Below are 14,169 nucleotides of genomic sequence, written 5' to 3' on the forward strand. Positions count from 1 at the left end.
AGTGAACATCAACTCTGAAATGCAGGTACATCCAGCCGACGAGTCCCAAAAGGACGAAACGCGCGTCCTGGATTCCACTGCTAGCCACTATCCACTATTGCTTGCAAAAATATCTATTATGTTTACTATTTTATGATAATGATACATATCAAAGTGGTTCAAAGATATTGACACGATGAATTTCATCGTTATAAGTGAATTATTGACTTTATCATTTTATAACTCTTAAGTAATTATATTGTTATTCCAGCATTAATTACACTTTGTTTTCTTTTTCTGCATGCGAAGATGATTTCTTAGATTTTTGTTTTAATTTTATGTTCTTCTGTGTGCTGGCAACTTAAAAGATGGAAATAATTCATTTTGAATTTTTTAAATATCATATTCAAATTGAACAGCTTATTTAGTTATCGCATATTACTATTGTTAATTGTAGTATTTATTTCTAAGCACTCTCAAACTTCAGATTGATTTGCAGTATTTCTTTTCGTAGCGAAAGAACCTTGTTCTAGTGTATCACCTCACAATTGATTGATCACTGGATGGTGATCAATGTCATGTGTGTCAAATCCTTCTTAGTGCAGGGAGCGCAAGTTCCCTCAAGAGTACATGTACACCTTGCTAACGAGTGCCAAGTAGCACGAAACCCGGGTCCAGGGTTTCCTGTTGACTACCTCCAATCACCAGTGTATCACCTCACCCAATTATACCGTAGTTTTCTTTTTCATATCTTAAAAAATAATTGTAATTCACATTCTCTTGAACTATTACGTCCTATGAACCAGATCATGTTTCAAATCTATTGATTTTATCTTACATGGTGTTTATTGATTGATGCACCTTGATAGACTGATATATTTAATCTGTCTATTTATTTTTTAGATATGATTATTGGGAATTAATGTATAATTCCACGTTTTGTCTTGTTCCTCGTGGTCGACGATTAGGTTCATATCGGTAAAATATTGTAGTTACATTGAATCTGTAATATTTTCAAATGTTTTTTTTATAATTAATATTTTTAGTCTCCGTTTGTACGGTTATAGAGAACTATTCACTAAAATGTAGATTAAAATCTCATTTTTTATGTATCAGAACCTTTATAACGTATGCACCGATGTTGAATAAAATTAGAAGACTGGTATGATTTCTCTTAATGTTATATCCTAGTGAAGATTGGATTACGAGTAACGTCTGAGACCTATTAATGGACTACTATTATTTACATATTCTCATGGTATAAATATTCAGTAACTAGACTGCGTATATCTATATTCCTCTTATTATAATCTTCATTTTGACCTATAATTTACTATTATACGATTTACTGTTCTTAAATTATACTGTTTATTGATTATTGTCCCCCACGTTCACAGCCACTTTTTGGCTTTATTGTGGTGGGATGCGATATGTTTGGCTAGTATATAAACCAAGTATGTCTGAAATAAATAATTCGCATCATGGAGGCTGTTGTTGGCATTCTGGACTCAGCTGAACAGGCTAGGCGAGCAACGGGCCAATAGGATGCTAGGCTGATCAGACCGGTCGGACGTCATTGGTTTAGTACAGTATGATTGCGAATAAGTCGTATTTTGATTGGCGAATAGATTACGTGATAACTAGCAGGCCATAAAGACAAAACAATTAATATGGTGCTCTGGTTTATTGATTGAACCAATCAACTTCCAACAATTAGGTCACAAATTCCAACCCCGCTTCTGCCGTGTGGCTGGACAGCCTCTTGGTATCACTGATCATTACACAAACAGCGTGGTCCGAAGTTGAATACAATAACCTGTACTTGGTAAATTAGTTATAAAACTCGGAATATATAGATATACACAAGTGATTCTATATTAAATAAAAATCAGTTTACTTAAAAACTTACGTGCAGCGTTATTATACCGGTAATTAAAAGCCAATATTAAATATAGACAAGGAGGTAAATCATCCATTTATTGTGATCAAATAAATAATCGCTTCGACGACCAAGGAAATAGGGGCTCGCTATTGATTAATCTAGGATATTCGAGCAATGAAATCATGAAATAGATTACTGGTTACCCATAGTGGATATAATTAGGTTACACAATTCTCATACTATCTATCTACCTGGTGCTATAGCTGAGTAGTTAATGTGATAGTCTTTCATCCACTGTGTTGTAATTTTATTCCCCACTTCTGGTACATTGGTTTTGGTCAATTATTTTAATAATATTGTCGAAATAAAAAAGTTCAATATTTTTTGACAGTTGACTTCATGAGTCGATCTAATCTAGACCTGTTGGGGAGATCCAGGAAACTCCTCGAAAAATGCCAATAAAGGCTCCGCAAACTCTGAGAAGCATACTATCCAATCATCATACACTATGCTTGCTAGAAACATCTAGAAAGTGAAAAGTCACGTGTCAAGTCTCGGATTGGATGATTACCTATGCTGCTACTATGTTTATTAGCGTTCCAGAATTTTCCGGAAACACAAGACCATCTAAAATACTATAAAAACCCTAAATTTTCTGTACATAAACGAACATTTGGAGCAAAGCGTTCCTCCCATCTTTCGTGCCTTTCCTCTCGTGTTCACGTCTCTGTGTGGATCTAGCCTGGGGGTTATTAGAAGAGCTTAGGAACCGAATCTAACGTTCAGTTAGGAGACTTGTCAAGATCACCATTGAAAACCTGGAAGCACTGGACGGCCGTTTCGTCCCGGTATGAGACTCCTCAGCATCCACAATCCCGCACACGGGACCCGAACGTAGAACCTCCAGTCTCTTGAGCGAACGCTTAACCCCTAGACCACTGAGGGGTATCCGACGGTGTTAATGTCTAACTTCAATCGATCTATGATGTCACTCACCTAACTAGGTTGAAAGTGTGAGGTATTGCGGTAATACTACTGGGTATTTATTGTGGGATATCACGAACTGCGTGAATTTAGGTATTTGGATCATTGTATTCCGACTAAGTGATTTAAAGGTAATGAGTTCACCCCAATATCTGAATATTTGGGAATCAATTCTTAGTGTGGTTGTGGGTGTAAACATCAAAAGAGCTCCAACTAGAAAAAAGAAAGCCATCCGACGTTCCCGAGCTCTCAGTAGTCGTTTTGCTTGAATTATTCCGTGATGTGAGCTATTTTCACGAAAAAATACCTTAACATTAAGAAATTAATGGGTTTTTTTGAAGCTACCTTGTTGCTTATAACCCCCAAAAATAAATAAATTCTTGAGTCCTTTTATTTTCGTAATTCCTATCATACTATTCTAGTGAAATGAGAATTCTATTCGTTCAAAGCAAAGTACTCTTATTCATTCCATTTCTTATTTTTCGTGTTTGTATTATTTAATTAAGGTTCTTAGAAGTTTTGCAGGCTGGTTGTATCCCAGTTATGTTGAGCAATGATTTGGAACTTCCGTTTTCTGAAGTGATTGATTGGAATCGAGCAGTTATTTGGGCTGACGAACGATTACCTTTATTGCTTCCATTAAATCTACGACGTATTACATCGCATCAGATAATTCAATATCGACAACAAGTAATGTTTCTTTGGCATACGTATCTATCTTCAATCGAATCAATTGTTCTTACAACACTTGAGGTAAATATTTCCTTTTGAATTTGTATGATATAGTTTGTACAGTCGCTGTTAGTTAAATAAATACATTTCAAATATGTTATGGGTACTCCCAGGTTTAAATCAAAACAAAGAAAGGAATGTAAAGATAAAGTAGCGTAAAAGAAATTTGCTCGTAAGTAGTTCTTTGCATTATATTGTTTGTATGGACAGCTAGGGAAGCGAGAACATTTTCTTCATTCATAACAATAATATTTCTGTATGTGCTGGGAAACTCCCGGCCTCTCGAATTGAAGTAAATGTTCTCCTTAGGGGGTCACTTCCCGAGCCTTTGATCTAGAGGTCGAATCCATCAGTCAGCAGAGCGGTGCCAGGAGACCCCCAGACCATGGTGACCGGTGGCCAAAATAAATTTATATGTTATTCCTTCTCTTAGAATCACAGGGCCCATCTACATCACTGGTTTGTAGTGAGGGTTTTACAAGTCCCCTAGGTCGATCATTCATATTTAACAGCCCAGTCTAACCGTCAGACGCTTGCTTTCCGTCCTCTTGCAGTACCTGCACGTTGTGGAGGCAGTGAGTAAAACTTTCGTAGCAGAAACTAAATTCCCATGACAGTGTAATAGCATTTCGAGAGGGATAACGAACTCTTGCAACCATCAGCCGTATTAAGACAATTGGGTGTGGATGGTAAGAAAGAAAGTTGTATAAAAATGGGATCTGTTGGCCTATCACGACTTCCTGATTGGGATCTTAAAGATGACAAATCTCAGTGGCTTGAGATGTTGTCAAACATGGCTCAGAATAGAAGCCAATGGCTATCGTGCATTAGTTTTTTTGGATTTTTATAAAAGTAAGATGGGGTGCGTCAACTGTAAGAAAACTCTCTTTTACTGCTACTTTTAAGTGAGGTGTATCTCTAATTACAAGCCATTCTCTTTCACTCATTTTTCTTTGATTACACCCCCTTTTTCCCTTTTATTTCTACCCAATATTATCTCTTTACTTTGTATGGCTCATATTTTGCTTGCTATCCCAGTTGTACCAAATTCTTTAAGGGTAAGAAAACTTATCTCCAAATAAGAGAGTTTGTCAATGGTCTATTTATTTCTATTGATTTTATGAAATAAATTAAAAGGGTTTGATTTTTACGGTTAATATAAAGCATCGTTGCGCTTGTATCAAGAACGTTACATTCATTGATGGAAAATAAGTCCAGCAGGATTGTTTACCTTTCATGGTTTGTGCTTTTGTGAGGGCTAATATACTGCTAAGGTGCTTAAATCAAAACAAATGGTTTTTTCGGGAAAACACTCCTAGAACATTTGTCTATGTGTCTAACCTCACGAGGTAATAAGTAAAGCAACGTCAAAGACGGTAGCTTAGCGGTTAAGACATTCGGTTTTCAGTCATTAATTCTGAGCTTAGAGCCTCATCCCGCCAAATTCCGTTTTGGCACTCGGGTGCTATTGTAGTGAACCAACACTCAAGTGGGGGACAACCAAATTATTGTTTAATGCAAAATTACAAAATCTCTTAGTAAAATGTGAGAACCATACAACTTGGGGTTCGCGCGAATATCGTACCGAATGGCTAGAGAGTCTAAGTGATATGGTCCAGAATCGATCACAATGGAGTAGGTGTATACACTCTCTATCTTCCTTTAAACCGTGAGATTAAAATTACTTTATATCTTTCTTTCTACGAACTAATTTTTTTTCCTTGTATCATATCCTTATGTGGAATCTTTTTTACTACCATTGAAGTAATTGCTTCTGTGAATGTGGTATTCATCTTGTTGCGCTAATCAGGTGTGGCAACTTGGACCGATGGATATGTGCTTGGTCCTACGTTGTAACTAACTGACTGAGAAACTTTCATTTCACGTGATTTCTAACAAAATTGTATGCGTACACTTTCTTTTGTTTGGTTATTATTCTGATTTCAGATTATACGAGATAGAGTTTCGCTTCGTCGTCGGAGTTACGAAATTTGGAATACATTACCTGGTGGTCTCATAGTTTCGCATGTAGATTCTATGGACAGTTGTGATGTAGCAGTTCAACGATATCCGATGCATTGTCAATGTAGGTTTTTCTTGGGAAGATTCTGAAAGCGTACCATTCTTGAGCCATTTTTTCACAGTGAACAATCAATGAGAACATTGTTATTTGTATGTACCCTAATTTTAAAAAGCAAATGTAATATTTCACTCATTTACATAACCTATAAACTCATTTAGACCTTGTTGTTTGGTAGCGAGAGGTGATTAAATGTATCCGACCAGCCTTAGGGTCTAGACAAGCTTAGCTCTGTTCATTAGTCAGTCACCAACGAGCATAATGATGACTGTCTTACAGGAGGTTGGTTGCAGCCAGAACCTCTGGGTGATAACGTAGTTAACTGAGTAATCAGATGACATTGATTTGAATCATACAAGGCGAATCAGTCCGATCAATAATTCAAATACCCTTTGGTGGTGAATAACAGCTGACATGAGTAAATTCAGTTCTAAACAAGCAAGCACTTTCTCCTGTCTTCTGATTTGCGACTTGGTAGGATTCTAGCGTTCGGGTGCTCAAATCATACGCGGTATATTAAGAATCTGAGCTCAAGGTATAACATTAATAATCAGTGGGTCATTAAGACATAGCTGTCTTATTTTTACGATAGATGTTGACAAACCATTATCATGTCCTTTTTATTTTTGTTCCATTAATATATAGTTGTTTTCTTATGTTAAAACACCTTTCATTTTTGTATTTTCCATTTAAATAGCCGAAATCAAGTCAGGTTTCACAATGTTAATTCCAATACGTGCAGAACTTTGTACTGTTTATTTGGAACGGTTAAAATCTCTCGGTAAAATTCTGTTCCATTCCGAGTTTTTACGAAAGGTAAAAAAAGTTTATTCCTCAAATTAAGTAATACTACCATATCGAGTTTTCACTTTCGTATGTATATGTGCAAGAGAGAGAAAGTGAGTGTTTTTCTTTCCGAACACAATAAAATAATCCATAAGTTAACGCTTCGACTAGCGATTATATTTAAAAATCTGTTCCAGTTATTTCCTCCTAAAAACAGTACATCATTAAATAAATATCACTTACAATTCATCACACAAACTTTTAAGTACTGAATTATATTATTTAAAATAATGTCCTTTTATCGATTGCTCTGTAAATTTACTGAGGCGGTTACCCACCAAAGACAATGGAAGATAGTCGCGCACTACCGTGGATTGGTTGAAGTTATACACTGCTAAGGAGTCCCGTACCAGGATGAAACAGCCATCCAGTGCTTCCGGGTTTTCAATGATGATTTAACATTGATCAGTCGTGTGTGTGCTACTTATATTGACATAATCATTATATGGTGTTAGTCGTGAACAGAAGGTCGGGCAGCAGAGAGACAAGAGGACCGAACAGTAAAGAATGGAAACAGAATGGAATGTGTATGAAAATACATGAACAATGAAGTCTGGGCCACTTTCGGACAATTGGTGGTCATTTTGCAAATTGAGCATTTACTATATGGTTGTTAGATTTTATTAACAAGTTCTGTAATTTTGTGTTAAATACATCTGATTGTCCCCATTGGTGTTCTTGTTCACTACAATCTCAGTAAATCCTCAACAATCTTCACTATCGTATACTGATTTTACTGAGTCTTAAAGACAATATATAAAGTCAGAGTTTTATGCTGATTATTTTTAATCATTGAGCTTCAAACAAAGTCCATTATGGTTCCGAGTTGCTTAAATTAGCGGTCTCTTTACAACTTGAGTTATATAATCTGATAAGCTCTGGAAATCAGGTAGTATGACCCGTCTTGACCAAATGTTTCACAATGCAGAGATGTTTGTCTATTTCTATGCTCTCATTTGACCATTTAAATCCATATATTTTTGTTGCCACTTAAGTATGTATTCAACCACTCCTGCTTGGAGGTAACATTTTCTCCTCTCTATGCATGTGTTTCCACACAAATATGCAAATTAATAGACAACGGAATTTACCCAATCTTTTACAGGCTGTTTGGATTTTCAACAAAATGTATACCTTGACTTTTCGATAGTGATGAAGAGAAACTTGAATCTATTTAGTTTAAGTTCGGAGCTACAAGTTTTCGTTTTGGAAATTTGTATTACTACTGCTACTGTTGTTCGAAAGAGGCTGACCAATTATTATTATTACTATTATTATTATTAATTATTTAACTGACAAGTATTTGAGAAACAGATATGGAAAACTGAAAGCTTACTCCTTTTAGTAACTTGGTTATTTACAATGACAGGAATTCAGTTAATATTAAAATACAGTCTCATTGATAACTTGGACCACAAACTGAAAAATGACGTCATATTCTATAAACAAGATGTCATATAAATGAAGTGCTCTATCTGTAGTATAAAAATTCAATGAGATATTATATTTTCCAGTTTTCAACTGGTACATAGCACACAAGATGATAGTAAACAAATGTGTGTGTAACTAAGATAGTTGGTTAGCGACATTACCGAGAAAGGTATTTATGAGATAGCACTCACATGTTATCAACTTGCTCGTATGACATATCCAATAAGAATAATTCTCAACTAAGTCCTGATCGAAAACAGTGGAACTATTCATAATCATATTATATGGTTATTAGGATTGAATTTCAACTCATTATCTATTTGGTTGAGTTCATTATTTTATTCATTGAGTTATAGTTTGACTATGTTCGATTGTGTATACATGTGAAACTGATAACTAATTATCTGTGTACAGATGCTTTTTGTTATCCCATCCTCTTTTTAGATAATTCTGATTTGGCAATGCAAGAATTTTCCACCAAATAATAATGAAGTAAAATCTTATACTCCAGTCCCAGTTGAAATCGTTCTCCCTGACGAACGCTTTACACTAAGATATTCTTCTAATTCTATATCTCCAAGTGTTCGTTTTCAACCTTTTCACGAAATTCCTACCTTGGCTGTGTTTGCATATTCATTAAACTTGAACATTACAGTTGAACAGGTAATTCGATGTATATATGCCAAAAATTGGTCGTTTAAATTAAACATTTGAATACCAGACTCCATGATTAAAGTATAATAACTTGTGATTAGGAAAATAAAGGAATCGCATGCATTAACTATTAATAACTACACGTCAAAAAGTAAAGTTAGTGGTGTCTCGAAAAAAGGGTTACACAACTTTCAATTTTCTCAATTCTTCTCGTCATAAAACCTTCCCACCAAAAAATGACCTACCGGAGTGTATGTATAATAAGCCTGTGTTTTATGCTATTTTGGAAGTATCCACAAACCTTTTAGCTTGGGAACCGACGAATAATCTAGCACAAAAATCTAAGGCAGTAGAAGTAAATTGTGTGTTATTGTTTGTTATCAGGATATCCGGGACCCTAAAACGACATAGCAGCTAAATAATTTTCGCAAATGTAGAATGGGAGGTGATGCGGTTCATGGGAATTATCTTTGGTCATTTAGAATATGAGTGAACATATACGAAGATATAACTACTATGGAATGGGCTAGTAAAATCGACGTGTACGTGCGACTAGGGTTCAGCTGGAGATGATCAGAAATGTGGTTCCACTTTTCGTAGATTTGGAAACTTCAACACATTTTCTGCCACAATGAGTCCTCATTTCTTTCTGTCTGGCTATATTTGCGTTCGACCTCAGTCCAAGTTCTGGAATTATATGTATTCGTTTTCTCCTAGCCATCTATAAGCTACAATATTGCTGTGTTGTGATTTCACCATTAAGTACAAATCGACCTCTTATTTTGGTCATCTCATTATCACGTTTAATGGGCAATCACAAACTTGAGGATGAAGGTAACGTTTGTGCTTCTATGTAAGTTAAACATGTGAGCAAGGTGTTGGTGAATGCAGTACAAATTTCAGTGACACCTCTTCAAGCTGTTGACTACACGTCATGTTCCTATTTTACAGTAACCATCTAGATTTATTCGATATTGCTGACCCCCACATATTACATCCCATGAATTAAAGCATCATCAACGACACCATTCTCTGTCCATTGTAAATGACCGTTATGTTCGCCGATCCCGTAGTGGCTCCTAGTAATCTACGTTCAACCTTCCTACGACAGCTTCACTCAACCGACCCAGGGATTGGAAGAATGAAATCTGTCACTGGAAGCTATGTATACTGACCGTACATTGATAAGTAAATCAAGGAACAGGTAGCTGGTGTGCACATTAATCTTCTGTCTAAATTCATGGTTGAGATATGTATTATGGTTGCTCAGCCACGCCTACCTGGACATACTGTCCTAGATGTCAGAGGCATAGGATAGAAGAAAATTAGGAGCGACCAAACCAAGACGTGCTATTAGATTGTAAAAAGGTTAACTGCTGTACCGGTTCGTGTTGATAAATGTAAACTTCGTGGTCCAGATCCGCTGGATAATTGCGGCCAATAGTTAAAAACGCTGAGTGGCATATCTTAAAATCGTTTGTAATGGGACAGATCCATTCATCCTTGATCTCTACCTAAATGCTGGATTCCCGTGTTTTATTCCCTTCTTTGTCTCATCTTATTATCATTACTACTACCTTAATTCCGAGTCATTTGATGCTTCTCTTACTAAAGAATCTCGTCTTTCTTTACCAATGTGCTGTAACAACTTCAGCCGGTGCACACTTGTTCCAGGTCCTGGGTTGGTTATGGCTGACTGATTGTGAGTTAATTATAGTTTACTCATTGTACGAACACATTTCCTAAGATAATCCCAGTAAGATAGTAATATACCTACACTTATTAAAAAGGTATTGAACTAAATATATAAGCAGTAAAATTGCTTTCTTAAATTTATTTGGAGATCAATTGAAATTCTCTCATAGGAACCTCAGAGTACAAATGGCATGGATTAACGTTTATTTTGATTTTAATACAGAAATCAAACGCTCCACCTCAAAATTGGCACTATGTAACTAGAGATTTTATTAATGTAAAAAAATGAGAAGCTTAAACTGTAACGTTTCTTATTAGAAACTTTAATGAACCTACATCAGTAATCCAGAATAGTTCTGAATGTGCTGATCAGCAGAAAAACTAAACAGCTAACTCAACTTAAGTAATACAACTGAAGAAAGAACTATTGGTACTTATCTCCATAAGATTTCAAACAGTTGAGTTCTGTTAATATATCATTACAGAGTTAAAATGGTCACTCGCTTAAAGCAATCCAGGTGTAAAACTTGATTATGATAAAGGGACATGTTATAAAATACAAATAAAAAGATAAATTAACATCGAAACAAAAATTTTCACTTAAAATCTGTATTATGTACTCATTCATGTTGATTAATCGGTGTTTAGATCGTATATTCAACATTTTTATTATCGATAGTTTTTTACACATTTGTTAGAAAATAACAAAACAAATAATCCCACAGTGATAAAATTAGACTGATTTTATATATTGGAACACAAATTATAATGAAATCCAAAGACGTTTTGACGGATTCCTAAAAAACAGTTTTGAGTGTAGTTAAAGTGCTTCGTTTTTTATACGTTGGACTAAAAGTCGATTAAGCTATGAATTAATACTCACTCTACACTATTGTTTAGTTAAATTTCGCATATCTAACTTGGCAAGAATTTCCTAATCGTTTAGTTGGATTTCAAGCTCGTTCACATTATTGGAATACTACAGATAACCTATGGAAATATGATGATAATCCATCGATGAAGCATTTTTCAATAGTTTTACTAAATGGGGCATTTTATCATCGGTTAGTTTGTGTTACACTTTTTTTTATTTCTCATATAAAAAAACAAATACAGTTGAAAATAAAACAAAATATTAAAAACTAACAGGCACCTTAGTATTTACAGCTTACAGTGCAAATGTTCAAGTTGCGTTCTGTGAGCAAATGACGAAAGTATTTCTCAGGATGGTGTCATCAATACAACTCTGTATGTAGCAATGCTATGTAGAGCCTGCAATTCCGCGCTTAGCCTCATCACTTGTCGTCTTAATTTCAAGCAAACATTGGTCATACCCGACCATTATTTTGTATCTATGTAATCAATTGGCTGGTCTCCTACAGCCGATCAAATCGATTCATCCATTATACAGCTGTACTGATTACTGCGTCTATCAAATAGATGTAGAAAAAAATACTGAATCTGATAACTGTTGTTTTGTACACATATTGGTTAAATTTTCTCACTGTTTTTAGGTAGTCAGTCAGCTACAACGTAGGACCAGGCACATATGTGCATCGGTCCAAGTTGCCACACCTCAATAACACAACAAGATGGACACCGGATTCATAAAAGTAGTTAATTCAGAGGTGGTAATATATAAAAGAAAGATTGCAATAAGGATATAGTACAGGAAGAAAGAATTAGTTCGTAGAAAAAAAGATATGAAGCGACTTTAATTTCTTAGTTTAAGGGAAGACAGAGAGTGTATACACCGACGCTATTGTGATCGATTCTGAGCCATGTCACCAAGAGTCTCCAACCATTGGGTTACGATAGTCACGCGGACCCCAACCAAGTAGTCTGCATCTACCGACATGGCTCAGACTAGAAGTTAGTGACTTCAAGCACTGATGCCACGTTTTGGTTTGGCCGCCCCTAACTTTCTTCCAACCATTTCCAATACCGGATAGCATTGCACGTTGTGGTAATCGGTGTTCGGGCATACGTAACACGTGGCCCAACCATCTCAGTCGATGAAGATTCATAACCTCATTGTTTTTAAGTATCTAATGTAACAAACCTTATTTTCTTTTGTGTACGTTTTTATAGTTATTATCATCATCTGTATCAAACATTGTTGGATCGTAAACTTCATGAGATTGTCAATGTATTTAATAACTGTGAAGATATCCTTTTTAATTGTCTTATAAGTCATGTGACTAGTTTACCACCAATTAAATTATTTAGTACAAATCATACAGAACAAAAACTATTGTCAACGTATGGAATCTTAAATTTAACTGAATTAAATACTTACCGCGAACAGCGAAGTTTATGCATACAAGCTTTTTCACAACATTTTATAAAAGTCCCATATACTGGAAAACATTCTAATCATAACATTAATAATCAGTATACTAGTGGAAGAGATACACCCGAATTATATTTACCACTTTACGAGAATTCGTATAGGTAAGAGAAAAATGATTTTCTTTTTCAAAGTTTGTAACTTTTTTGTCCATCTACTGAACTGATTGACTGTTTTGGGATTTCAGTTCATTGTAAGAAATATCATAGTACTCTCATTGGGCAAAATTTGATGTCATTTGTTTCAGTTCTGATTGGTTTTTACTAACCTGGATTCACGCATTAGGTAGATTATTTGACTTCATGAACAGTTTTCTCAAGTGATAAAATACACATCAATCAAATTGTATGCAAACAGAATACACCCATTAAGATATTAAATTAGTTCAGCAAAAAGTTCTCTTTTCGGCGAATTCATTTTCAAAGCTGTCCAATCGCAAATATATATACTCAGTTTACAGGATGATAATAATGCTGATAATAAACTTCTCTTAGACATGGTGACAGTGAGGTAAAATAAACAAATTTTATAAAACAATGACGGTTTAATAATCGTTTGATTGTTAGTGGCTTAAGTATTCATCAAAAGATAGATAGAGAACTGATCATTGGGAAAGGATGGCTCAGCATGATAAGATAAAATGTAATCAGGATGATCGTAGAAACAGAAATCAACTAGTTGGGGGTAGGAGATTTAAGGGGAAGATGGAAAGTGAAGCAGATGGCTGTAAAGGAAGAAGAGTATGACGAAAAATTTATAAGAAACTGATACCATGGTAGAAGAAAAGGTTGTACCAATCTCTTGCACATACAATTCTGGTTTTTCCAGATGTATGGCTATTGCTTCGGCAATTCAAAGATGCAATCTAATTGTCCTTGGGAGACTTCTACTTACCCTGTACACGACTTTGAACGCAGAGTACGTCTCGGTTGAGTGACCTGTGTTCAAATGGTGTTCGATTATTGAACCGTTTCCTTCTCTTTAGCCACACCGGGTAATGTTCTTGAGTTCTTTCGGATAAAATACGCATCGAACAACCTATATACCTAACTCCATCTTCTTTGACTTCGCTATACCGATATTACACCACGAATAATTGTAAATGTTCAATCTGGAATGTCGTATTGTAGTATCACTGTATATGGTAAATTCATGTGTGGAGCGACAACGATCAGCACTGAACAGTTTCGATAAGGAATATAGTACAAAGCTAGAGAAATTCATGTGCTGTATTTGTTAACAAAATCCTGACTACATTTTCTAGTAATCTTTTACTTAAATGACTTGTAAATGTTTTTTTTCCATTATTTGTAGCATATATCCTTCGATGTGAAATTTGAAATATTCATAATTCCTCAAGCTAAAAATTTGTGACTAGAACGAATAATGTAAATAATTTAAAACAACTCTGTAGATTATAATGTAATGAATAATTGTTTACTGTATATTGTCCTTTTGTGCTCAACATTTTGGTAAAAGAAATCTAATTGCGTACAGATATTTTGCAAAAATATTATGCGCTAGATATGATTTCTT

The 14,169-nt window shown here is 35.1% G+C and overlaps 1 protein-coding gene across 3 annotated transcripts in view; it reads left to right on the plus strand.

Moving 5' to 3' along the window:
* The window catches only part of EXT1 (Exostosin-1), a 29,615-nt gene extending 15,524 nt beyond the window's left edge, over positions 1 to 14,091 (plus strand). The window contains exons 6-13 of one of the 3 annotated variants that reach the window (XM_051209610.1): positions 883 to 957; positions 3,352 to 3,598; positions 5,525 to 5,663; positions 6,355 to 6,473; positions 8,379 to 8,597; positions 11,184 to 11,347; positions 12,375 to 12,737; positions 13,948 to 14,091. In XM_051209610.1, the coding sequence (XP_051075066.1) occupies positions 883 to 957; positions 3,352 to 3,598; positions 5,525 to 5,663; positions 6,355 to 6,473; positions 8,379 to 8,597; positions 11,184 to 11,347; positions 12,375 to 12,737; positions 13,948 to 13,966 (1,345 nt within the window). In that variant the 3' untranslated portion in view covers positions 13,967 to 14,091. Of the gene's footprint in view, positions 1 to 882; positions 958 to 3,351; positions 3,599 to 5,524; positions 5,664 to 6,354; positions 11,348 to 12,374; positions 12,787 to 13,947 lie in introns of those variants that run through there. The other 2 variants (XM_051209611.1, XM_051209609.1) reach the window with 2 other exon arrangements.
* Positions 14,092 to 14,169: the final 78 nt, after the last annotated feature.

Source organism: Schistosoma haematobium, chromosome 1 (assembly GCF_000699445.3).
Source record: "Schistosoma haematobium chromosome 1, whole genome shotgun sequence".
NCBI classification, from domain to species: domain Eukaryota; kingdom Metazoa; phylum Platyhelminthes; class Trematoda; order Strigeidida; family Schistosomatidae; genus Schistosoma; species Schistosoma haematobium.